This window comes from Lynx canadensis, chromosome B1, assembly GCF_007474595.2.
Source record: "Lynx canadensis isolate LIC74 chromosome B1, mLynCan4.pri.v2, whole genome shotgun sequence".
NCBI classification, from domain to species: Eukaryota; Metazoa; Chordata; class Mammalia; order Carnivora; family Felidae; genus Lynx; species Lynx canadensis.
The window spans coordinates 43046577-43072368 of NC_044306.2; the positions used below are offsets into that span (position 1 = coordinate 43046577).

The 25792-nt window shown below is 34.0% G+C and overlaps 1 protein-coding gene across 1 annotated transcript in view; it reads right to left on the reverse strand.

Annotated features, from left to right (window-relative positions):
• The window catches only part of ADAM2 (ADAM metallopeptidase domain 2), a 146518-nt gene that overhangs the window by 11852 nt on the left and 108874 nt on the right, over window positions 1-25792 (reverse strand). Inside the window, exons 15-16 of the mRNA XM_030311871.1 lie at window positions 23205-23310; window positions 7964-8147 (exon numbers count right to left, since the gene is read on the reverse strand). Coding sequence (XP_030167731.1) covers window positions 7964-8147; window positions 23205-23310 — 290 coding nt within the window. The remainder of the gene's footprint in view (window positions 1-7963; window positions 8148-23204; window positions 23311-25792) is intronic.

A 25792-nucleotide genomic window follows, 5' to 3' on the forward strand; every position in this document is an offset into this window, starting at 1 on the left:
ATTGTCAGTATTTCTTTGGGAGTCTCTTCTTAAAAATATATAATAATAATATACTAATTTTTAAAACCAGACAATGAATCTTCCCAAAAAAGGTTTTGCTAAATATGGTGAGTATGAAATAACACATTATTAAAGTGTCTGATAATTTTGGCAACCCATACCTCTGTTTAAGAAGGAAATATACTTATTATAAATTGATGACCAGGCTATTCTGAGGGGTTGGGGTAAGAGAATAAAAGTTCTAGCTGTGGATACAGACTAGTGTTGCTATTGTTAGAAATATATCTGTTTTGTTACAATGATGCTTTATCACCTAACTAGCACTTGGGCAGAGAAGTTAAATAAATAATTTGCAGAGCTGTTGTCAAGAAGAAGATAAACATAACTCTCATAAGCATTAAATAAATTCTTTCAACTAGAGAAGAGAAAAGTTGAGAAGCCATTGTTGGTATTATGAGTATTCTATTTGTGCAATGAAAAAAAGTTTTTTGGCTTTAACATGCTTACTTCAGTTGTACCATGCAGAAAGACTAGGAAAAAACACCATCCAAAGTGGGGAGCTAGCTACAAAATCACAGAAGTTTTTTATCACCATATCATAATATAATATAATATAATATAATATAATATAAAGAAAACAATGGTTCCTCACCAAACACTTTGAAACAGATTTTTTGAAAATTTGGTTTGTGGTAAGAAAACTGATGCAGTTTCCTATTCTTGTCACTATGTTAGAGTAGGATTCTGTAGAAACCTTCTTGTACAGAGGACTTAAAATAGTGAATAAATTATGTGCACATATTCCTTGAAAAGAACACATGACTGTACCAGAGATAAAGTGAAAATAATTTTAAGTTCACAAAAGTTAAAATGAGACAATATGATTCCACAAAAGTAACCAGAAGCTGAAGCCAGTATTCCTCTACAGGCCATCAGTGACCAAGCAAATAGACTTTAAGTGATCATGTTTACCCTGTACAAGTGACAGTATTATAAGCAGGTTTTACTAAATACTGAAAAAATAATCTGGATAGAGGCATCAACAGAATGGTGCATTAGAAAGTCCAAAGTTCTTGTTCTATCTTGGAGATATTTTTAAAATAATAAGAAGGAAAGCTGGCTAAAATAACCAATAAGAACTCTAGAAATAGTCAATGGTCTATGGCAACCAAGAAAATGCCCAATCAAGAAACAGCCAAATTTAAAATTGTAGAAAAATTTGTGGTAATTTTTTTAGAGTTTACTGATTTATTTTGAGAGCGGGAGAGAGAGAATCCCAAGCAGAGGTGTGCTGTCAGCATAGAGAGCCTAATGCGGGGCTCAATCTCACAAACCATGAGATCATGACCTAAGCCAAAATCAAGAGTTGGATGTATAACCAGTTGAGCCACCTAGGTGCTCCAAACTTTGTGGAATTTTTAAAATTAAATTTGCCCCCACTCTTTCCCCAGCATGGCATAGTCTTGGTATGGAGGAGGAAACTGCTGAGTTCACAATGATTTCCTTTGAACTGAAGGGAGCAGAGGAAACCATATTTTCAATTTCGTATTTTTCTTGGGAGCTACCTGAAGGACTGGTCTCTGTTTAACCTAACTTGAATTTTAGATAAGGGGAAGCAATGGACACTGCTCAGGAATGCTGTAAGGAGACTTAAGTTTTGCAAGCACCTGGGGCAAAAAATAATGGGTAAAGACATACAATAGATCATGTGAAGCCCAAAGGAGAGGATGGCATGAGAATATTTTGAAAAGTAAGACATCTGATAATATCCATGTATGTGGGAAATCAAAAAAGCCACAGGGAAGTCCAGGAAAGATGCATCATCACAAAAGTTCTGAGAAGACCACAAGCTTTCTTTCTCCTCAGGCTGATTCCAAGGCTTAGAGCACACCCAACTTCCCAAGCACAGAGTCAGTCTGCAAACACTGGGAGAAATGTCTGTTTTCTCAAATGTCCAATTTTCAACAACAACAACAACAACAACAAACAACAATCAAAAGGTAGAAAAAGAAACAGGAGAACATGGTCCATTCAAAGAAAGAAGATTAAGTGACATAATGTTATTTTTTAATAACTATACTAAATATGAAAAAGTTAAATAAAAGAAAATTTAAATAAAAACATAGTTTAAGAAAGAAAGAAAATCAGAAAAATTATATATGAACAAAATGAGAATATCAACAAAGAGATAGCACTTATAAATAGCAACCAAAAAATTATGATGCAAACATGTAATAACTAAATTTAAAAATTTATTATTTAGACTCAAAAACAAATTTTGGTTGGCAGAAGAAAGAATCAGTGATTTAAAGATAAGACATTTTAAACTTTGGAGTCTTAGATGAAGAAAGAAAAAAACAAAGAAAATGAACAAAGATAAAGAGAGTTATGAAATACCATCAAGCAGATCAAAATACATATTATGGGACTCCTTGAGGTAGATGAGAAAAAAGGAGACAGGGAAATTAGCTGAAAAACTGATGTCTGAAATGCCCCATGTTTGAAGAATAACATGGATCTACAAATCCTATGAGACAAATGAATACCAACTAAGGCAAAGGCAAAGAGATTCACACCAAAACACATTATAATCAAACAAAATGCCAAAGGAAAAAAAATAGAATTTTAAAAACAGCAATTGGAAAATGAATTACCATGTACAAATTATCCTTAACAAAATTATAGCAGATTCCTCATTAAAAACTTTTAAAACCAAAATGCAATGGGCTCATATATTGGAAATGCTAGAAGGAAAATAAAAAGTCCTGACAACTTAGAATTCTATATCCAACAAAACTGAGCTGAATTTGATAGGGGAAATTAATACATTCTCATATTAAAAAGAAATAAAATTTGAGGGAATTTATTACCATAAGACCTAGCCTACAAAAAATACTAAAAGGAGTCCTACAAGATAAATAAAAACTTGCTAGTCTGTAACTAGAATTTACACACAGAAATAAAGATCTCTGGTAACAATAAATAAATGACGAAAGTATACAAATTAGTAGTATTGTAGTTTTCATTTATAACTACATTTTGAAATTTTCTGAGATTAAAAAGACAAATACATAAAATTAAATAATTATAAGTCTGTGTTAATGGGTACACAGTATATAAAATGTAATTTTTGACATCAAAAAAAAGTGTGGAGGGCAAAGATGTACAAGAGTAGATGTTTGTGTATACTTGAAGTTAACTTGGTATTAGTTCAAATTAGATTGTTATAACTTTAAGATGCTATATGCAATCCCATAGTAACCACAAATATAATAATCTATAGAATATATACAAAAGGTATAGAGAAGAGAATAAAAAATGTGTTACTACAAAACATGAACTAAAGAAAAATGAAGGTAGTGATGGGGAAATGATGTACAAAAAAAAGTTGTAAGAAATATAAAAATAATAAAATGTCAAAAGTAAGTCCTTTTCTATCAGTTACATTAATGTTAATGGATTAAATTCTTCAATCAAATACCATGGGGTGGCAGAATGGATAACATTGCTCAACTATATGTTTAAAGGGACTCTTTCTGCAAGACATTCACCTGATATCCAATGTCACAAACATGTAGAAATTGAAAGGATGGAAAAATATATTCCATGAAAGTAACAACAAAAGGGAATGAGAATGGCTATAATAATATCAGACAAAATAGATTTTAAATCAACTACCATTGCAAGAAAAAAAGTACACTCTAGATTAATAAGTAATCAAAATTCACCAAGAAACATACAAATGATAAACATATATATATCAAACATCAGAACTCCCACATAATGGCACAAACAGAATTGCTGAGAGAAATAGATAGCTCTACAATAATAGCCTTCAATATTCCACTTTTGAAAAGAAGGGGACAGAAGATCAATAAAGAAATAGAGGATGTGAAAACACTGTATAACAATTGGACCTAATAGACATATATAGAACACTGCTTAACGATAGCAAAATACACATTTGTCTCAACTGCACATGGGCATTGTATACATTAGGACATATATAGTCACAAGACAAGTCTTAATAAATTTGGAAAGATTGAAATTATGCAAAGTATCTTTTCTGATTACAGTAAAGTGAAACTATACAGTAAAATCAGAAGCAACACTGAAAAATTTACAAATATGTGAAATTATCACATACGAAATAAAAAAAAACTAGTCAACAAATATACACAATGGAAATTAGAAAATATTCTGAAACAAAAGAAAACAAAAACACAATACACCAGACATGAAATGCAGGAAAACACTGCTGACAGTAATTTTTAACTGTAAGCCAACACGTTAAAAAGGAAGAAAGATTTTATTTTTAAATTTTTTAAAAATGTTTATTCACTTATTTTGAGACAGAGTGAGAGTGAGAAAGAGTGTGTGTGAGCAGGGGAGGAGCAGAGAGAGAGGAAGAGAGATAATCCCAAGCAGGCTCTGTGCTATCAGCACAGAAACTAATGCGGGGCTTGATCTCATGAACTATGCTATCTGAGCCGATGTCAAGAGTTGGAAGCTCAACTGACTGACCCATCCAAGTGCCCCTAGAAAAGGAAGAAGAATTTTAAATAAAAAACTTAAACTTTCACCATAAACAAACAAACACACAAACAAGCAAACAAGCCAAGAGGTGGCAGAAGGAAGGGAATAACAAAGATTAGAATTTAAATAAAAGAGAAAACAGAAAACCAAATTAGAGAATAAAAATTAAAGACCAAAAAAATTGAAAAATCTTTTACCTAGAATTACTAAAATAAATAATATTCAAATAAGTAAATTAGAAATAAAGGTGAGCACATTGCTATCAATTTTATAGAAATAACAAGCTTTATACGGTGAAAAACTGAGCACCAACATTTGGATAAGCTAATAAAATGAACAAATTTTTAGGAACACCCCATCTACCAACATTACATCAAAGAGAAATAGAAAATCTGACTAGACCTATAACTCATAAAGATATTAAATCAGTAATCAAAATCCTTGAAACAAAGAAAATTCCTGGACCAGATAGCTTCATTGGTGAATTTTACTAAATGTTTACAGAATTTCACCAAATATTTAAATCAGTCTTTCTCAAATTCTTCCAACAAATGTAACAGGAAGGCACACTTCCAGATCCATTCTATAAGGCCAGAATTACCCTAATATAAAAACCAAGGACACGATAATAAAGGAAAACTACAAACAAATATTGATTGTAAATATTAATGCAATGTTCTCAACAAAACATGAGTAAACAGAATTCAACAACATATTAAAAATTTGCATATCATAACCACGTAGGATTAATTTATGAAATGTGGGAATGATTCGACATACAAAAATCAATGTAATACACTACATTAAAGGAATAAAGGGGGGAAATAATCACACAACCATCTCAATTGAAGTAGAAAAACCATATGACAAAATTGAACACCTTTTAATGATAAAAAAGAATCTAACAAATTAGGAGTAGAGGGAAACTACCTCAATATAGTAAGCACTATCTATTAAAAACACACAGCTACACTCCCAGGGAAGATGGCAGAGTAGGAGAATCCTAAGCTCACCTCATCCCATGGATACAACTAGACAACACCCATATCAGTGTACAGAACCCCCCAAAAATAACCTGTAGACTGGCAGAACAGACTCTCCATAGCTAAATGTAGAAAAAAGACCACCTCAGAGAAAGTATGAAGGGATAGTCCAGAGCTCAACAGAATTACAGGACTGTCCACAGGAGGCAGAGATACCTCAGGCGTGGAGAAAACAGAGAAAGAACCCCTCACACCAGAATACTCAGGCATGAGGAACTCACATGAGAAAGACAAATCCTTATAACATCTGGCTTTGAAAACCAGAAGGACATAATTTCACAAGTTCTTACAATCAGTGAGGCTTAATGCCTGGAACTTTAAAAATCACTGGGCTCGGCTCTGGGAGAGCCAGGAAAGGTGATTGGAAACTTGAGCCCTTAAAGAGACAGCACAACAAACAGCCCCGTGGAGATGGCGCACAGAAGCAGCAGTGTATATGGGGTATATGAGAGGGAGATTTGTTTACTAATCTCTGAGTCTGAGCCGGAAGAGAGGGATCTTTGGGAGACTTTTCCAGGAAGAAAGGAGCTGGAGGGCACTATTTCTCTTCTCTGCCCCACACACTAGACACACAGACACCTGTGTGAAACAGCACAGCATCAACATTCCATCTAGTTTGCTAGTAGGCCACCCTGCCCCTGCATTCTCCTGCAGACATAGCCTGTCCACCACAGCAGGCCCACACAAACCTTGCTAACTTTCCCCCTGAGTTCTTCTACAAATATTTGCCTCCAATATGCCTTTGGCCATGCTCATCCAAAGTAGTGCCACAAGCAGTGTGCAAGCTGCCCCAATAGTGGCCAGCACCACTCTAACATGACTCTTGCCCTGGGAAGAGTGTCAAATAATCACACGCACCAGTGCCACTGCAGCCTCAGCACTGGACTAGGGACAGGCATCTGGTCTGACTGTAGGCCCTGCCCACCAACCTTCTCAGGAGACAATACAAGGAAAGTGCCCTACAGTTTGGTGTTACCACATCTCTAGGAAACTCCTGATCTGATCCAACCCAAGCCCAGAGTAGCCCCAGATGGCCCATATGATTTCACTCATATGTGGAATTTAAGAAACAAAAGAGATGAACATAAGGGAAGGGAAGCAAAAAGAGAACAAATAGGGTTGATGGAAGGGAAGAGGGTGAGGGAGAAGTAGGTGGGGGAATGAGCTAAATGGTGATGGGCATTTAGGAGGACACTTGTGATGATGAGCACTGCATATACAAGTGATGAATCACTAAATCCTACCCTTGAAACCAATATGACACTATATGTTAACTATATGACACTATATGTTAACTATAGTTTTCAGTGTACAAGTCTTTTACTTCCTTTATTAAGTTAATTCCTAAGTATTTTATTCTTATTGATGTTATAAGTGGAGCTGATAACATAATTCTTTTTTCAGAATGTTCACCTTTACTATGTAGAGATTCCACTCACTGATTTTTATGTCCTGATTTTGTATCCTACAAATTTGCTGAATTTGTTTATTAGTTCTAATATAGTGTGTGTATCTCTGTATCTCTGTGTAATGTTTATGGCTTTCTACATATAAGATCATGTTATATGTTAACCAATATGACACTATATGTTAACTTGAATTTAGATAAGATATTGGAAGAAAAATTCAAGTATCACATATATATAAAATATAGTTAGTATACTAAGTATTTTACAATTGTTTGTATGGGTATATAAATAGTTGTTGGAAGGTCCATGAACATGGAAAGTAGTCACATCTCATATATATGCATTTGAATGATTTTGCTTTTATCTCATTTTTATTATTTTCATCACTAAAATGAGTGTATATTATTTTAACAGTTCTTTTCAAGTAATTCTATTAAAAGATAATTCATGGCATGAATTACATCTCTATGTACCATGAGACAATTTAATAAAATCTAGTGAGGGGCGCCTGAGTGGCTCAGTCGGTCGAGCGGCCGACTTTGGCTCAGCTCATGATCTCACGGTCTGTGAGTTCGAGCCCCGCGTCGGGCTCTGTGCTGACAGCTCGGAGCCTGGAGCCCGTTTTAGACTCTGTGTCTCCCTCTCTCTGACCCTCCCCCGTTCATGCTCTGTCTCTCTGTCTCAAAAATAAATAAACGTTAAAAAAAATTTTTTTTAAAAATCTAGTGAAAGAATAGTACGATTCTCCGTTCAGTGAAGATACGTTAATATCAATGAAAAAAGTACTAAATAGCCAATAAAATGTTTATAGAAAAATAATCTGCATGAATGTAGATTTAAAATGTTTTTTCTTATTTTTAAAGTTTTTATTTTTGAAATCAAATGCACACTTCAATTATGAGAAAAATATTAAATATGCATTTGAAAATAGAGTATAAAATATTAAGAATTTATTTGGGGAAAAGGACTACATACCTTATTATTACCACAAACAGTTCCTTCTTTTACCCACATCTTTTTGCTAATTATAAAATCATGTGGAAAATCCAATGCAACGCAGATGTGTCCATTTATGTTGGCATAAATAGCAGTGGCATTTGGAATATTAATTATTTCTTCTTTTTTATATTCACATATTAATTTTCCACACTGCAGATCCCTATAATTTACCCATAAATGAAATCATTAGCCTTCAATAAAAAGAAATATTAGAATATCATTTATAAATCAAAAAGATTTAGGTAAAGCATTGAAGTCTTGCAAAAAGATTCATGCAATTAATTGTAAAACAACAAGAAAATATAAAAGCCTTACCTGCATTGTAAATAATAACTGAACATTTTAATAATTTTGAACCATTTCCAAGTTAGCCTGATCACTTTTTTAAAAGTAATTCTTTCACTCTTTTTTGATTCTTAAAGATAAGCAATTCCAAGCTTATTCCATTTTTAAAAATTGGTAAAGTTCATCTAAATACCAGTCTCTTTGGATTTTCTTTTTAATTTTTCAAACATAATTCCTACTCTCAGGATGATGGGTCCCAACTGACAAAACATTGAATCCCACATCCAAGAAGCGTTATATACAATAAATATTAAAATAAAACTACTAAGATACATCATAAAGATAGTGCTGTAAACCACAAAAAAAGTGATAAAGGTAATCAGAATATTAAAAAGCATGAAAAGCAAAAGTGTAATAATACAATTTAAGACTGACTTTCCAACAGAAACAATGGAAACCAGAAGATTATTGAATGACAAATTCCAAAAAAGAAACAAACTATCTACTGTCTTCCTATTTTATGTGCAGAGAAAATACCTTTCAAAATGAAATATGGTATTTTCAGACACTAATTGAGAACATTTATCATCAGCAGTCTTGGACTAAAGAAAATGTACACCAAGTTCTTCACACTAAAGGGAATTGATCTTAGATGGAAGCTTGCAAAACTACAAAATGCAGATAGCTTTATCAGATGAGGAAGTCTCTTTTTATTACTAGTTATGTGAGAGTATTTATCATGGATCAGTGCTAGATTTTGTGATAAGTTAGACACAGGATAAAGAAAATTGTACAGATAAATGTACATGAGGGGGCTATGAGAAAGAGAAGATATAGTTAAATCATCTATTCCCCAAACAAGCATAAAACTGGGCAAATTTGTCAAAACCACCATTTCAGGGCTATAAAACTTATCAAAACAAACAAAAAAGTGAGAAGTATTTATGAAAACTGCCATAAAATCAAGAGTAGTGGGAACTGTGGTCTTCTTTACTGAATCTGCTCCTATGCCCTCTCAGATCAGTTGATGCTGTTATTTTACCAGAGTCAGAACTGGCCATGAAAACTATTAAATTAAATGTCAGCAACATGGTTCTAGATATGGTGAAGAGGACAAAAAACTTCACCCATTAACACTTTGAATAAAGTAGCAAATTTGGTAGGGAAAGAATGTAAAAACAGCAGCACTATGAGTCTGAGATTGAAATCCCAGTTGGGGTTAGTGACAGATAAGATAAAAATCAAAGGCACAATCCTGGAAGTAATAGCTCCATTAAGGGTAGTGATAAACTATATTTATATCACATCCCTAGCTGACAGAGAGGCTACATGCATGTGCTAGGGAGATCTGAGAATGATTGATAAGAAGTAACAGCAGTGGAAACTAAATTTACCTTGAATCTAAATGTGCTCCCTAATTACAAAGAAAAGCCTAAGGCCACATGACTCTAGTGATAAATTCTATAAAATACATGAAAAATATTACTAATTCTACACAAACATTTACAGAAAGTGAGAAAAATAAAACATTTTCTAACTTATTTTATGGGCAAGTAGTATTCTGACATCAAAGCAAAGACACCACAATACGATAAATATGGACACAAAAATTCTTAACAGAATATTAGCAAACCAAATCTAGAATTACATAAAATGATTATACACCATGACTAAGTGGGATTTACCCAGGAATGTATCATTGGGTTAATACCTAAGAGCCAAGTCACAGAATAAAGGGGAAGGGAACACATAATTATTTCAAAAGGCACAGAAATAGCATTTAATAAAATCCAGCACTGATCCATGATAAACATATCTAGTCAAAGTGGGAATAGAAAGGAACTTCCTCAAACAGATAACAGCTGTATGAATAACCAACTAGTAACATCATGGTTAAAGTCCAAAGATTGAATGCTACCACTCTTTAATCAGGAACAAAACAAACACTTCTGCTTTCACCACTATTATGGCAATGGAGCACAGATTTCTCAGATACTATACCAAAACCATAATCTGTAAAAAAATAAATGAATAAATTGGGCTTCATCGAAATTAAAGTCTTCTGCTCTTTGAAAGATGCCATTAAGGAAAGAAAAGGGATAGATTTAGAGAAAATATTTACATTTCATACATCTGATAAAGATTATATTCTGAATATGTAAACTATTTTTTCAATTTAATAATAACAAACCACAATTTGAAAATAGGCTACAGATTTGCCAAGACAATTTACCAAAGAAGGTATGAAAAAGGCTAATAATCACATGAAAGACTGATCATTTCATTAATTAGTACATAAATTCAAAGTGAAACCAGAATGGTTTTACCTTTTTAGAATGACCAAAAGAAAATAGACAAACAAACAAACAAAACCCTATAAGCATAGAAAAAGTTATTACAATACCAAATGTTGGTGAGGTTTTACACTGTTGATGGAAATGTAAAATGATACACTCACTCCACAAAATACTTGGAAACCTTCTTACGATATTAAACATATATGGAGGAATAGTAAACTTGAATAGACTTATAACCTGCAGAGAAATGGAATCAGTAATCAAAACCCTCCCAAAAAAACAAAAGTTCAAGGCCAAATGGTTTCATAAGCAAATTCTAAAAAAAGCATTTAAAGAAGACTTAATGTCTACTCTTCTCAAACTATTCCAGAAAATAGAAAAGGAAGGAAAACTTCCAAATTCATTCTATGAGGTCAGGATTACCCTGATATCAAAACCAGAAAAAGACACCACTAAACAGAAAATCATAGGCCAATATCCTTGGTCAAAATTGATGCAAAATTCTCAATAAAATACAAACAAACTGAATCCAACAATACATTTTTTAAAAATCAACATTAACAAGTGGGATTTATTCCTGTGTTGCAAAGGTGGCTCAATATTTGCAAATTGACCAAAATGAAACACCACATTAATAAAAGAAAGGATAAGAAGCATCTGATCATTTCAATATATGCAGAAAAAGGATCTGTACAACATCCATTCATGATAAAAACCCTCAACAAAATAAGGTTAGAGGGAAAATACCTCAACATAATCCAGGCCATTTGTGAAAAACCCAGTTAATATCTTCCCAATGGGGAAAACCTGAGAGCTTTTTTTCCTCTATGGAACAACACAGGGGTGTCCACTCACACCATTGTTATTTAACATAGTACTGGAAGTCTTAGCCACAGCAATCAGACAACAAAAAGAAATAAAAGGCATCCAAACTGAAAAGGAAGGAGCCAAACTTTCACTATTTGCAGATGACACGATACTCTACATGAAAAACCCGAAAGACTCCATCCATCAAAACTCTGCTAGAACTGATACACAAATTCAGTAAAGTAGCAGGATACAAAACCAATGTACAGAAATCTGTTGCATCTCCACACACCAATAATAAAGCAGCAGAAAGGAAATTAAGGAATCAATACTATTTACAATTGCACCAAAAACCATAAGATACCTAGTAATAAACCTAACCAAAGAGGGAAATAATCTATAGAATACTTATGAAAGAAATTGAAAAGGACACAAAGAAATGGAAAAAAATAATATTTGTTAGAAGAACAAATATTATTAAAATGTCTATACTACCCAAAGCAATCAACATATTTAATACAATCCCTAGCAAAGTATCAACAGCATTTTTCACAGAGCTAGAACAAACAATCCTAAAATTTGTATGGACCACAAAAGATGCCAAATAGCCAGAGAAACCTCAAAAAAGAAAAGAAAAGCTGGAGGCATCCAATTCCAGACTTCAAGTTATATTACAAAGCTGTAGTGATCAAGACAGTATGGTACTGGCACAAAAATACACACATAGATCACTTAGATCAATACAGCTAAATAGAACACACACTCACACACACACACACACACACACACACGCACGCACACGCACACAGAAGCAGGAAAGAATATCCCATGGGAAAAAAGACAGTCTCTTCACTTCAACAAATGGTGTTGGGTAAACTGAACAACAATATGCAAAAGAATGAAACTGGACCACATTCTACACCATACATAAAAATAAATTCAAAATGGATGAAAGACCTAAATGTGAGACAAGAAACATCAAAATGCTAGAGGAGAACACAGGAAGTAACCTCTTTGACATTGCCCATGAAGACTTCTTACTAGATATGTCTCCTGAGCCAAGGGAAACAAAAGCAAAAATAAACTATTGGGATTCATGTAGGTGTTTTTTTCTGCAACCTCAGTTCTCTGATGGGTCAAAGAAAAGTCATGGATTTCAGTTTGTTTAGTTGTTTAGTTTGTTGTTGTTACGACAAGAGAAATGACTTCCAAACTCTTTTTTTTTCTTTTTTTGGGGGGCATCTGTTTTCATTAGAAAACTCCACTTGGTCAGCATTTCCCTGACTCAGAACAGAGACGGGGCAGCCCCCAAGTGTGCCTGGGCCTTCATGTTGTCTTCTAGCTTCTTCTGGGAGGGGAACGCAGGGGTGGGGGTGAGGGCAGCATCAGGCAGTCTCCTAAGTGCCCCTCCCAGACCCCTCAGAGTTCTCCCTGCTGGCCCTGCCCAGCTCGGTGGTGGGGACCTGAGGGCCCACAAGGCTTGAAGCTTGTTGCCTAAAGCATTCCTGTTGGTATGGCTTCAGGATGGAAGTGAGGCATGGAGTAGGAATTCCCATGCAAAATTTCCCACCGTTTCATTAAGATAAAAAAGTTACTTAGATTAAAATGAATCAAATCATTTTAAGGATATATTTATGTGCAAATATCACCAAAATCCTGTGGAGTCCATTTTCCTTTGTGGGCATTCAGAATCAATTTTTACTGATGAGTCCATCCCCAAGTAACCAGTGACCTGATTTTTGTCTCCATGGATTTACCTTTTCTGGAAAATTTATATAGGGGAAATCATAAGGATTTTTGTCTGGTGTATTTTAATTATTATAATTTTGTAAGGTTCATCCATTTTGTATCATACATCAGTAGTTCATTATGTTTTACCAGAGAGAAAATGTCAGCAGAGATACGGAAATTGTCAGAATAAGCTATAAGAATGAAAAGATAATCGCAAAATAAAAAAAAAAAAGTAACAGAAATTAAGAATGGCTCCCAAGGGCTCATCAACAAAACTCAGTCAAAACAGCAAAATAGTCAGTGAACTCAATGATAGGTCAATAGAAACTTCCTAAATGAAAATTCAATGATAAAAAATAACAGAAAAAAATCCAAGAACTATGGAACAATATCAAAAACTGTAACGTATTCATAATAAAATTGCAGAAGGAGAAGGAAAATGGAGGAAAAAATTTTACGAAAATAATAGTCAAGATCTTTCCAAAACTACTGACATTAAATCACAAATGCAAGAAACTCAGAGAACACACACAAATATGTTGCATGCACCTAAAGAAACCAAAGTCAATGAGAAAATCTTGCAGGCAACTAGGTTGGGCACATACCTTACTTACAGAAGAACAAAGATAAGAAATACAACATCCCTTTACCATAAAAACAATGAAAGAAGAGAGTGGAGGGAAGTTTTAAGGGTTGAAAGAAAAAAAAATCTAACTTGGAATTCTGTGTCCAGTGAATTATTCTTCAAAAGTAAGGAGAAATAAAGACTTTCTGAGACAAACAAAAAGTGATAGTGTTTTTTGCCCCCAGACCTGTTTTGCAAGAAATGTTTAAAAAAAAATTCTTCAGGCATAAGGAAAATGATATGGGTCAGAAAATTGAATCTACCTAAAGAAAAGAAGAGCATCAGAAAATAAATAAATTAAAAAAGCATATTTTAAAATCCAGACATTGTCAGAGTAAATAACAAAAACATTACCCGAAGTTGGTTTAACATCTGAAAGTCGATTGATGTAATATACAATATCAATAGAATAATGGACAGAAAACACAGAATCATATCAATAGATGGATGAGAAGCATTTGAAAAAAGTACAGCCACCACCCAAGATTTTCTGGATTTTGCAGGCAGGTAGTGCCGGGGGCAGGGGGCGGTGGGAAGAGAGGGTGTTTGTTTTTCAGAGAGAGAGAGAGGATGAATGGGGGAGAAGGGCAGAGGGGAAAGAGAGAAAATCTTAAGCAGTCTCCATGTTGAGCATGGAACTGATGCAGGGCTCGACCCCACAACCCTGAGATCATGACCTGAGTTGAAATCAAGAGTCAGATGCTCAACCAACTAAGCAACCCAGGTGCTAATCCACCATTCAAGATTTAAAACTCTCTAGAAAGTAAGAATACAGGAGAACTTTCCTAGTTTGGTAAAAGGCATCCCCCCGGGGCGCCTGGGTGGCGCAGTCGGTTAAGCGTCCGACTTCAGCCAGGTCACGATCTCGCGGTCCGTGAGTTCGAGCCCCGCGTCGGGCTCTGGGCTGATGGCTCAGAGCCTGGAGCCTGTTTCCGATTCTGTGTCCCCCTCTCTCTCTGCCCCTCGCCCGTTCATGCTCTGTCTCTCTCTGTCCCAAAAATAAAATAAACGTTGAAAAAAAAAAAAAAAAAAGGCATCCCCCCAAAAAAAAACCCGTACAGTTAATAATAAACTTAATGCTTAATTTTTCTAATAAATTTGGGAATAAGCAAAAGTCTCTTCTTTCTCCACTTATACTGCAACATTTTCAAGCAAAAGAAACAAATTAAAAAGCATCCTAATTAAAAAAGAATAAACAATTCAAAATAAAATGATCCTGGACATGGAAATGCTAAGAAACTCAGATACAAAAAAATGAATTTAGGAAGGTCACACAATATAAAAGATCAATATAAAAATTTTGTTTGCATTTTCAATATTATTATATATCAGCAATGAACAATGTGAACATGAAATGAAGAAAACTATTCTAGTCACAAGTTTCAAAAGTAGAATGTTTTAGAATATATTTAACAAAATAAATGCAACATGAACACAAAAAACTAATAAATCTGGTTGAGAAAAATGAAAGAAAACAAATAAATTCAGAAATCCTATTTATTTATCAATTGAAAACTCAATATTGTTAAGATGGCAATTCACCACACACACACACACACACACACACACACACACATACACACAAACCCCACACACATTCATGTAAAACTGATGGAAATCTGGGGGGTAAGGTCTATTTACGAGTGTCAATTTCCTGGTTTTGATATTGTACTACAGATAAAATACATTTGATATAAATCATATAAAATGTTACCTCTTGGGGAAACTGACTAAAGGGCACATGGGACCTTTGTTTTCTCTATATATATTTTTGCTACTTCTTGTGAATCCACAATTAGTTCAGAATAAAAAGATATAAAGATAAAACTCAATAGTAGGAAGACTAACCTATTCCAAATACAATGGAAAAAAATTAATAAATTCGCCACACAGGAAGAGATACACATTGACAAGAGGACTTGGGAAAATGTTCAAAAGTTAGATAAGTGTAAATGTAAATAAATGTAAATTAAAACATGTTACAACTAGAGTGGCTAAAATAAAAAAGAATGGTAATACCAAGTAGTAACACATTGTGGAGAAACTAGAACTCTTGAATTCTGTTAATGTAGATGTACATTTACACAGCCACTTTAGAAAACAATCAGCAATTTCTTAAAAAGGTTAATGTGAACTTATTATAGGACTCAGTAATGATACTATGTATGTATCTACCAAACATAAATGAAAAAATATTACACTATAAAGACCTGACCTTAAATGTTTATAGCAGTTTTGTTCATAATAGCTAAAATATATACCATATAACTGACCATCAATAAGGAATGAATAAACTAATCCTATTAATTAACATATATACAGTAATTTTCAGTGAAAATCAAAATTACTTAGCAATAAAAATAAAATCTAATAGAAGATTGATCTATTTGAATCTGAAAACTGTGTCAGAATATTAAGTATAACACAAAAAATGCATACTGTAGCATTCCATTTATATGAAATTTTTTAATAGACTACATTTATCTATCATCATTGAGATGAGGTTGTATGGGGTATAGATTAAAGAAAACATTTTTGCATGATGGAAATATTAATGAAATTTTGCATTTAAAGTACATTCAATTATTATAATCCAAATACATTTAAAAATCAAAACCAAGCAAAGTGAAGATTAAAAAAAAATCAAAAGGAATTTATATATACTCTATCTTTAGTATGCTATATTTACACATGGACTTCAGGCAAAATTTTACAAAGGTAAAACCGTAGTATTTCAAGTGTTTAACTTTATAAGGGTAAAACAGTAATGTTTTCAAGTGTTTAACATGACATTTAAATTCTATAAAAAGTCACATGAGGTAGAAAGGGAAAGTATTATTAATCTCATTTCACATACATGTAACTACTGTTTAAAAGGGTAGTTTTGCACATGGATAATGCATTGTAGCAAAGAGCCTAGAACTACATACTTTTAGATATGAAACTAAAAAATGAGAACAAAAAACTGTTTTTAAACACATGTATCAGTTTATCTACACCCCCAAAAATTTACTAAGCATGAATACAATGCCTATTTACCTTTGAGTTATTTTAAAACTAAGATTTGGGGTCTCTGGGTGGCTGTAGTAAAGTGTCTTACTCTTGATTTTGACTCAGGTCATATCTCATGGTTCGTGAATTCGAGCCCCAGGATCGGCTCCATGGTAGCAGTGCAGAGCTTAGTTGGGATTTTCTCTCACGTGCTCTCTCTACCTTTCCCCTTCTCTCTCTCTTTCTCAAAATAAATAAACTTTAAAAAAAGATTTCAAAGAGCCATATGGCCTTTTCAATCGTGCAGAAAAAGGATTTGACAAAGTACAACATCCATTCATGATAAAATCTCTCAGTAAAGTAGCTTTAGAGGGAGTATACCTCAACATAATCAAAACCATATACATCTTCAATGGGGAAAACCTGAGAGCTTTTCCTCTATGGTCAGGGACAAGACAGAGATGCCAGCTTTCACCATTGTTATTTAACATAGTGTCAAGACACCTAGCCTCAGCAATCAGACAACAAAAAGATATAAAAGACATCCAAGTCAACAAGGAAGAAGTCAAACTTCCACTGTTTGCAGATGACATGATACTCAGAAAACCCAAAAGACTCCACCAAAAAATTACAGGAAAATCAACGTACAGAAATTGGTTGCATTCCTATACAGCAGAAAGAGAAATCAAGGAATCAATCCAATTTACAATTGCACAAAAACCATAAGATCCCTAGTAATAAACCTAACCAAAGAGGTAAAAGATCTGTCCTCTGAAAACTATTGAATACTTATGAAATAAATTGAACATGATACAAAGAAATGGAAAACATTCCATGCTCCTGGGATTAGAAGAATAAATATTGTTAAAATGTCTATACTATCTAAAGTAATCTACATATTTAATGCAATCCCTAGCAAAGTGTCAACATCATTTTTCACAGACCTAGAAAAAACAATCCTAAAGTTTGTAGGGAACCACAAAAGACCCTGAGTAGCCAGAGCAATCTTGAAAAAGAGAAGAAAATCTGGGAGCATCACAATTCCAGACTTCCAGTTACATTACAAAGCTGTAGTGATCAAGACAGCATGGTACCGGCACACACACACAAAACACACACACACACACACACACACACACACAGATCAAGAGAACTGAACAGAGGGGCACCTGCATAGCTTAGTCATTTGAACATCTGATTCTTGATTTTGGCTCAGGTCATGTTCTCATGGTTTGTGAGATTGAGCCCCATGTCAGGCTCTGTGCTGTCAGTGCAGTTAAAAAAATGGCAGAAGACATGAATAAACATTTTTCCAAGGAAGACATACAGATGGCCAATAGACACATGAAAAAATGCTCAACATCAGTCATCATCAAGGACATCAAAACTACAATGGATATCACCTCACATCTGTCAGAATGGCTCAGATCAACAACACAAGAAACAACAGGTGTTGGCAAGGATGTGGAAAAAAGGGGATCCATTTGCACTGCTGGTTGGAATGCAAACTGGTGCAGCCACTCTGGAGAACAGTATGGAAGTTCCTCAAAAAGTTAAAAATAGAACTACCCTATGATATAACAATCACACTACTACGTATTTACCCAAAGAATACAGAAATACTGATTCAAAGGGATACATACACCTCAATGTTGACAGCAGCATTATCCACAGTAGCCAAATTATGGAAACAGCCCGTGTCCATCGATTGATGAATGGATAAGGAATATGTGGACATCAATACACAATGGAATATTACTCAGCCATAAAAAGAATGAAATCTTGCCATTTTTAATGACATGGATGGAGCTAGAGATTATTATGCTAAGTGAAATCAGTTAGTCAGAGAAAGGCAAATACCACATGATTTCACTCGTATGTGCAAATTAGGAAACAAAAAAAAATATATAGGGCAAAAAAAGAGAGAGGAAAACCAAGAAACAGACTCTTAACTATAGAGAACAAGCTGATGGTTACCAGAATGGAGGGGGATGGGGGATGGGTTAAATAGGTGATGGGGATTTTGGAATACACTTGTGTTGAGCACCAAGTGTTGTATGTAAGTACTGAATCACCTGAAACTAATATTATAATGTATGTTAACTAACTTGAATTTAAATGAAAACATTTTAAAACTCAAGAATTCAAAAGCTAAAGTTAGATTAATTAACAAAAGTAGGGCGCCTGGGTGGCTCAGTCAGGTGAGCGTCAGACTTCAACTCAAGAGGTGATCTCCCAGGTCATCTTGAGTTCAAGCCACACATCAGGCTCTCTGCTGTCAGTACAGAGCCCACCTGGGACCCTCTGTCCTCGTCTCTGCCCCTCCCCCACTTGCATGCATGCTCTCTCTCTGTTTCTCTCTCTCTCTCAAAAATAGGTAAACATTTTTTAAAAATAACAAAAGTAAATGAATTATATACCATAGAGTTATCACTATGTATGTTATTTAAGGTATATGCAGTATTTTAACAAAACGGATATCCTGAAAATTATGTCTGCTGTATCAATGTGAGCATATATTTATAGCAAATATTATGCCATAAAATTTTTATCTGGCTTATGAGTCTTTTTGGGGGTCTAAATGCTACCACACAGCCACTGATACATCAGAGAATTCAACAAATTATCTTGCAGCAAAAGTGGCAGGGGAGACTAACATGAGCCCAACTATATACCACATTCTCTAAATAACTTCCTAATCAGTAAAATCTTAGCAATGACAAAAATATAGGTAACTTGGAGCAATTTTCTATGGCCTGACTTTGTCTGCCTTTGGGCAAAAAAGGGAAATGAAAAAGCGAAAAGCATCCTCTGACATTCAGGTGAAGATATTAACAGAAAAGTATTAGAGTTAATGCAAACTGATTTGCACTTACAGCTAGATCTTCTGCTTGACTGTTGAATATAAGCAATTTTAGGAATATCAACTTTAAGCCAAGTCACTCTGTGGTCATGATGCATCAAGAAAAGACAGACCTGCTCCATACATTATGAATGAACATAGAGAGACAAAACATAAACATTTTCCAAACAACAAAATTATCAAACATCCGTCTCATCCAGCTAATATGAGTGGCTGTTGCTTCATTATCAGTTACAGCTTAACTTCTCTCCAATCTTTCTTCTTCATATGTAAGATTTATTGAGATACTCAATCATACCTTTACTTTCTGAAAGCATCAAATTCAGAAGAAAGATCCACTTCCTCAAACCCAATTGAAAATCACTTAAAACAAACCCAAATTCTATAAAAACTCTCTCAAACTCTGGAACCAAGATGTCCCACCGTTTCTCGTAGTGGATAGTTTCACTGATTACTGCATGTAATAAACTAAGGATTCCAGTAAGGGTAGAATTCTAATTGAAACACACACACACACACACACACACACACACACACGGAGAGAGGGAGAGAGAGAGAGAAAGGGAGAAAGAGAGAGAGAGAGAGAGAGAGAGAAAGGCCCTGGAATGTTACCCAAAAGGGAACAATTGTATGATAATTGAGCTTTAACAATGGGAACTATATCAAGAGATATTGTGAATTGGGATACATCCAACATCTCTTAGCTTAAATAATCAGATGGCAGAACTAAAAAATGGGGCTCGTGTCAATTAGGTGCCCAGAAATTAAAAGGAGCTCAGCACTGAAGTGTGCATAAACTTCACCATAAAATTTGTCTGACCACTGAACTCAGCATGTACAGTGAAGACTCCAGGGAGTTCATAAAAGCATCTTAAGAGGCATAAAGAAATAAAGAGTATTTCAAATACAACTCACAGAAGGGTATTGTTTATAGTGTGAGTTCAGCTATGTTAAATCCCTTCCACAACAAAATTCTATTGCTTTCAGGAAGCATAAATGAATGAAAAGTTTCCATTATGTATTACTCATAGTATCCAATACAAAGTAAAAAAAAATGTATACATGCCAAAAGAAATGAGACATAGCCAAGGAGCAAATAAATCCCTAGATACCAATATCAATATGATTCAAATATCAATTAACAGAGAAGCACTGTATAGCAGCTAATATAAAAATGATCAATGATTAAAGGAAAATACAATCATAATCACTAGAAGGTTTTCTTTAGTCAGTAAATGCAATTTTTATACATGATTTTTAACAAATAACTTCTGCATATTTGAGTTTGAACATATGAGAAATGTACTAAAATGTACTTTATGGTGTATAATCAGAAATAATCACTGTAAGTTCATGTTTTAAATGCAGAGATATAAAGAAGCAAATAAATAATCGTATGATACATGTATGTGCATATATTAAATGTATGTTCTAGGTCTGTTGACTGAGAAGGTGCAGAGGTAATAAAAAATAGTGGAAATAAGCACATCTGTTGCCCAGATATTTATTTTTTTAATATTATTCTCTACTAAAAGGAATATAGGCTACTTGGATAAATAGCTGAATCCAGATTAGGGGCAGGAAAAGCATAACAGGAGCCTAGAATATTTTGTGCTAGAAAAATGTGAAAGTTCTTTTTTTTTTTTGAGTTTATTTATTATTGACTTTGAGAGAGACAGAAACAGCATGAGTGGAGGAGGGGCAGAGAGAGGGAGACAGAGAATCCCTAGCAGGCTCAACATTATCAGCACAGAGCCGATGTGGGGCTCGAACTCAGGAAATCATAAGATCATGACCTGTACTGAAACCAAGAGTCAGACGCTTAACCAACTGAGCTGCACCCCCAAAATCTGGAAGTTCTTGGAGTCCTATCAAACACTGTGGCCAATTAAAAGAGACTCTCAGTGGCCAAAGCTGAGACAATTTGAAAAAGAACCACAATAAATAATAACAGTAAAGTATTCTATACTATTGAATAAAATAACAATTGCTGAGTCTGAACCAATATAAATAAACACATAGATAAACAAATATATAAATATAGAGAAGGGAATACTTCTCTCTACTGTACATTTCTAGCTTACAGGCAGAGTAAATAATGGAATTAGAAATCATCAATGAATTTTAAGCCTAGTGAAGTAAAGTTTGAAGAGGAACAGAATATGTCCATGTTCTCAATATAGTTTAACCTAAAATAGACAAGACTAAGAAAAAATTCCATGTACTTTTTAAAAATTATACTAGGGCATACATATCACTTCAGTAGTAAGCATGGCAAAACATATAGCATGAATCTATGAAAAATATCCACCAAAGCCAAATTGAAGGACATCTTTAAAACAATTACTCTGTAGCATTAAAAAAAAAAAAAACTACAGAAAAGAAAAAAATTAAAACAAAGAAAATATCTAGATTAAAGATGAAAAATACATTATGACTAAATACAAACAAATATATGACTCTGGATTTGTTCCTGAAAAAGACAAAATAGATATAAATACTTCCCTAAGACAATTAAAGAAGGTTTTTTTTTAAAGTTTATTTAGTTATTTTGAGAGAGACAGAGACAGAGTGGGTGGGGGAGGGGGAGAGGGAAAGAGAGATAATCCTAAACGGACTCTGCACTGTCAGCACAGAGCCTGATGCCGGCTGGGGCTCGAACTCACAAACTGTGAGTTCATGACCTGAGGCAAAATCAAGAGTCAGACGTTTAACTGGCTGAGCCACCTAAGGGCCCCAGAAGTTCTAATATGAAACATGGCTTTATAGCTACACTATAGCTATGTAAGAAAATATCTTTATTCCTAGGAAACACACATGCTTTTTTTATGGGTAAAGAAGCATAGTTTTCAATATTCTTTCAAATGGTTTAGGAAAATCATTTTGAAGAGAGGAGAGAAGAGAGTTGAAAAAATAGAAGGAGAAAGCAAATGGGCAAAAGTAAATAATTGGTAAACCTGGGTGAAGGTATATGGGGAGGCTTTGTATGATTCATGCAAACTAGAAGTGTTTTACAGAATTTTTACTTTTACTATCAAACCAAATTTGAAATCATATCAAAATAAAATATTATAAGAGCAGTAACATTCTGGTTCTAATATATATAGTAACGGTAACCCAATGGTGTTGGTGGAATTACTATTCATATTTGGCATATCAGAAAAATGAAGCACATATCCAAGTTCACACAAGAAGGTAAGCCAGTGGTATTAGGAATTGACACCAAGGTACATAGCTGTAGAGCACATGGTCTTAAACACAGTCCTTTACTTACCGGATAGTAAAAATTCACACATTTTCTTTTCATCACTGTAAGAATGCTCATACTTTGTAAAGTTAAAATGACAACGTGCAAAATAGAAATGACCAGTCCTTCTAACTAATGTTATCAATGTATCTATATATGTAAAGTAAACACTCTGTGGGACAATAAAAGGAATAATGGGATGTATGAGAAAAAGTAGTGCAGATATTCTGTATTAAAGACATTTATGACTGACTGAATATAGTCTAACTTCATGGGCAGGTAATATTTTGATGACTCATAAGCTTACTTATCTGGTTGAATTTTCTAATTTAAGGCAATAGAGTTTCTCAGACAGATTTCTTAAAGCATACTTAGTTTTACACTGTATGTATCCTGAAGGACCTGAACCACAGTTCCCAGATTGATCAGTCTTAGAATTAAGGTGAGCATAACACTCTTCAGGACCAAAATCTGCACCTGGAAAAAAATATGTGTTTAGTCATATAGAGCTTATGTTAATTTAAAATAATTTATGAGTATATTTAAAATTCTGATATGGTTTAAAATATACAAAATACACTCATAACACATATTGAAAAAAACTAGATTTAAGATCACACAAAATAATTTCAATGAAATATTTAAAAATTGAAAGCACTCTTGCCAAAAAGATATCTTAAAATTAACCATGGTGTGCAGTTTATCTTCTAATTTTTAATAAGTCTAGATATCTATAAATGTATAAGAAACTTTAAAAGTTGACTTATTGGTCAATAACCTAACTTATATAAATATCATTTCAAGGCAAACCACTAACAAATATCTTATTTTTTCATATTTTTCTTAGAAAAATATTTTCATATTTTTCTTAGAAAGAAATCGTAGAGTCTCAGTTTTTACATTTACTATCCAATCCATGCACATAATGTGTTCAATTCTCATAAAATCCAACCAATGGATCTTATTTATTATAGCGTCCATTAGTTCTATTGTAGTTGAAGGATGAAATCAAAAATCTTTAATAGGAAGATTTAACCACTGCATTATGGTGCTAAAGAAAAATGGCACACCAAAAGAGGATCCACAGGTACAAATCTGGATCTCAGCTGAAACTCCCACAGGCTCTAGTAAACTGGAAATAAGCAGTTTATTTTATCCTAGAGGTCATTTTAAACCTGATTATGGGTGAGAAGTCAAAATTATTGCTTAGCTAGGGAAGCAGGCCATTTGGTGGACATAAAAATAGGCCAAGGTTGGAGGATCTTCATAGTTATAGTGACAAAATTAGAGACTCAAGAGGTCTCAACATATACTTTATTCCCTGCCTCAAGAATCGTTCCTGCTTCTAAATGTGTGAAGAGCAGGAGATTAAAATATAAGAAGACTTCCATAAAGCAGTGTGGATTTTTCTGCAGTTTCTGTGTTGTGGTTACATAGTTGCCAAGGGAAGGAGTCTCAGTAAATATACCAATTCTCAGTTGAAAACCCTAAAGAGTTATGGCCATAAAAACAACAGTAAACTAGATAGAGTGAACGTTATTTAATCTCTAACCAAAACTTAATACATATCACTTTCTGATTTAATTAAAGTGATTAGTTCCTCATTTCATACACTTAACAGAAGAAAAAGATGGATAATAGTAGTATCTGTGTAAAAAATAAGCATTTTAGACTGAAAGCAGGGCTTCAAAAGGCAAAAATTAAAGACAATGAAAAAATTTAACTAGAAATGTGTCTTTTCATTCGAGAAAAAATATAAAGATATATGGGGCGCCTGGGTGGCGCAGTCGGTTAAGCGTCCGACTTCAGCCAGGTCACCATCTCGCGGTCCGTGAGTTCGAGCCCCGCATCAGGCTCTGGGCTGATGGCTCAGCGCCTGGAGCCTGTTTCCGATTCTGTGTCTCCGTCTCTCTCTGCCCCTCCCCCGTTCATGCTCTGTCTCTCTCTGTCCCAAAAATAAATAAAAACGTTGAAAAAAAATTAAAAAAAAAAAAAAAGATATCTACCTATAGGAAAATAGTTAAGAGAACATGATACATTGTATAAATTACAAAGATATAAGCATGCAAGAAGAAAAATATCAAAAATAAACTGAAATAATTATGGAGAGGTTATTGAATATAATTTGAAATTTTAAGAAAATCCATATGATAATACAGTATTTACACCAGTGTTCCTAGAAACTCACAGAACACTAAGAAGAATTAAACACACACATACACAAATACACCCAAACATATGACATGAAGACTGCTAAAAAACAAAGAAAATCTTGATGGCTTAAAGAGAAAAGAGACACAATTTGACAGATTTTCTTTAGAAAATATGGAAACAATATGACAATAAAGTAACATCTTTAAAATGCTAATAGAGATAGAGTTTCCATTTCAGGATGGCAACACAAAAAGATTCTGAAGTCACTTCCTCCCATAGACATACCAAATCTGCAGCTAGATATGGAAAAATTTCATCTCAAAAAACTAAAAACTAACTAAGCAACTCTTACACATTGGACAAAGGAGAAAACTCTCATAGAATCCAGTAGGAGAGGCAGAGAGAGACATCACACCAGACATGGCAATCCACAATCATGAAGGAATACAAAACCCAGAACAATAACACTGAGAGTTGGAGTGGCTATAGAAATATCACACACACACACACACACACACACACACACACACACACACACACAGTATAAGAAAAAAAATGTTACTAAAGACAACCAAAGAATTTTTACAATAAGATTGTCAACGCATGAAGAAATATTACAGAAAATATTACAAACATATCCCCTAGGAACAAAGCACCAAAATCTATTAAATAAAAACTGGCAGACTTGAAGGAAGAAGTAGGTAAAAATAATAGCTGACATTCTGTCAACTGTCAATAATGGACAGAAGAAATAGAAGATCAAGAAGGAAATACAAAATTAGAACAATACTACAAATGAACTAGC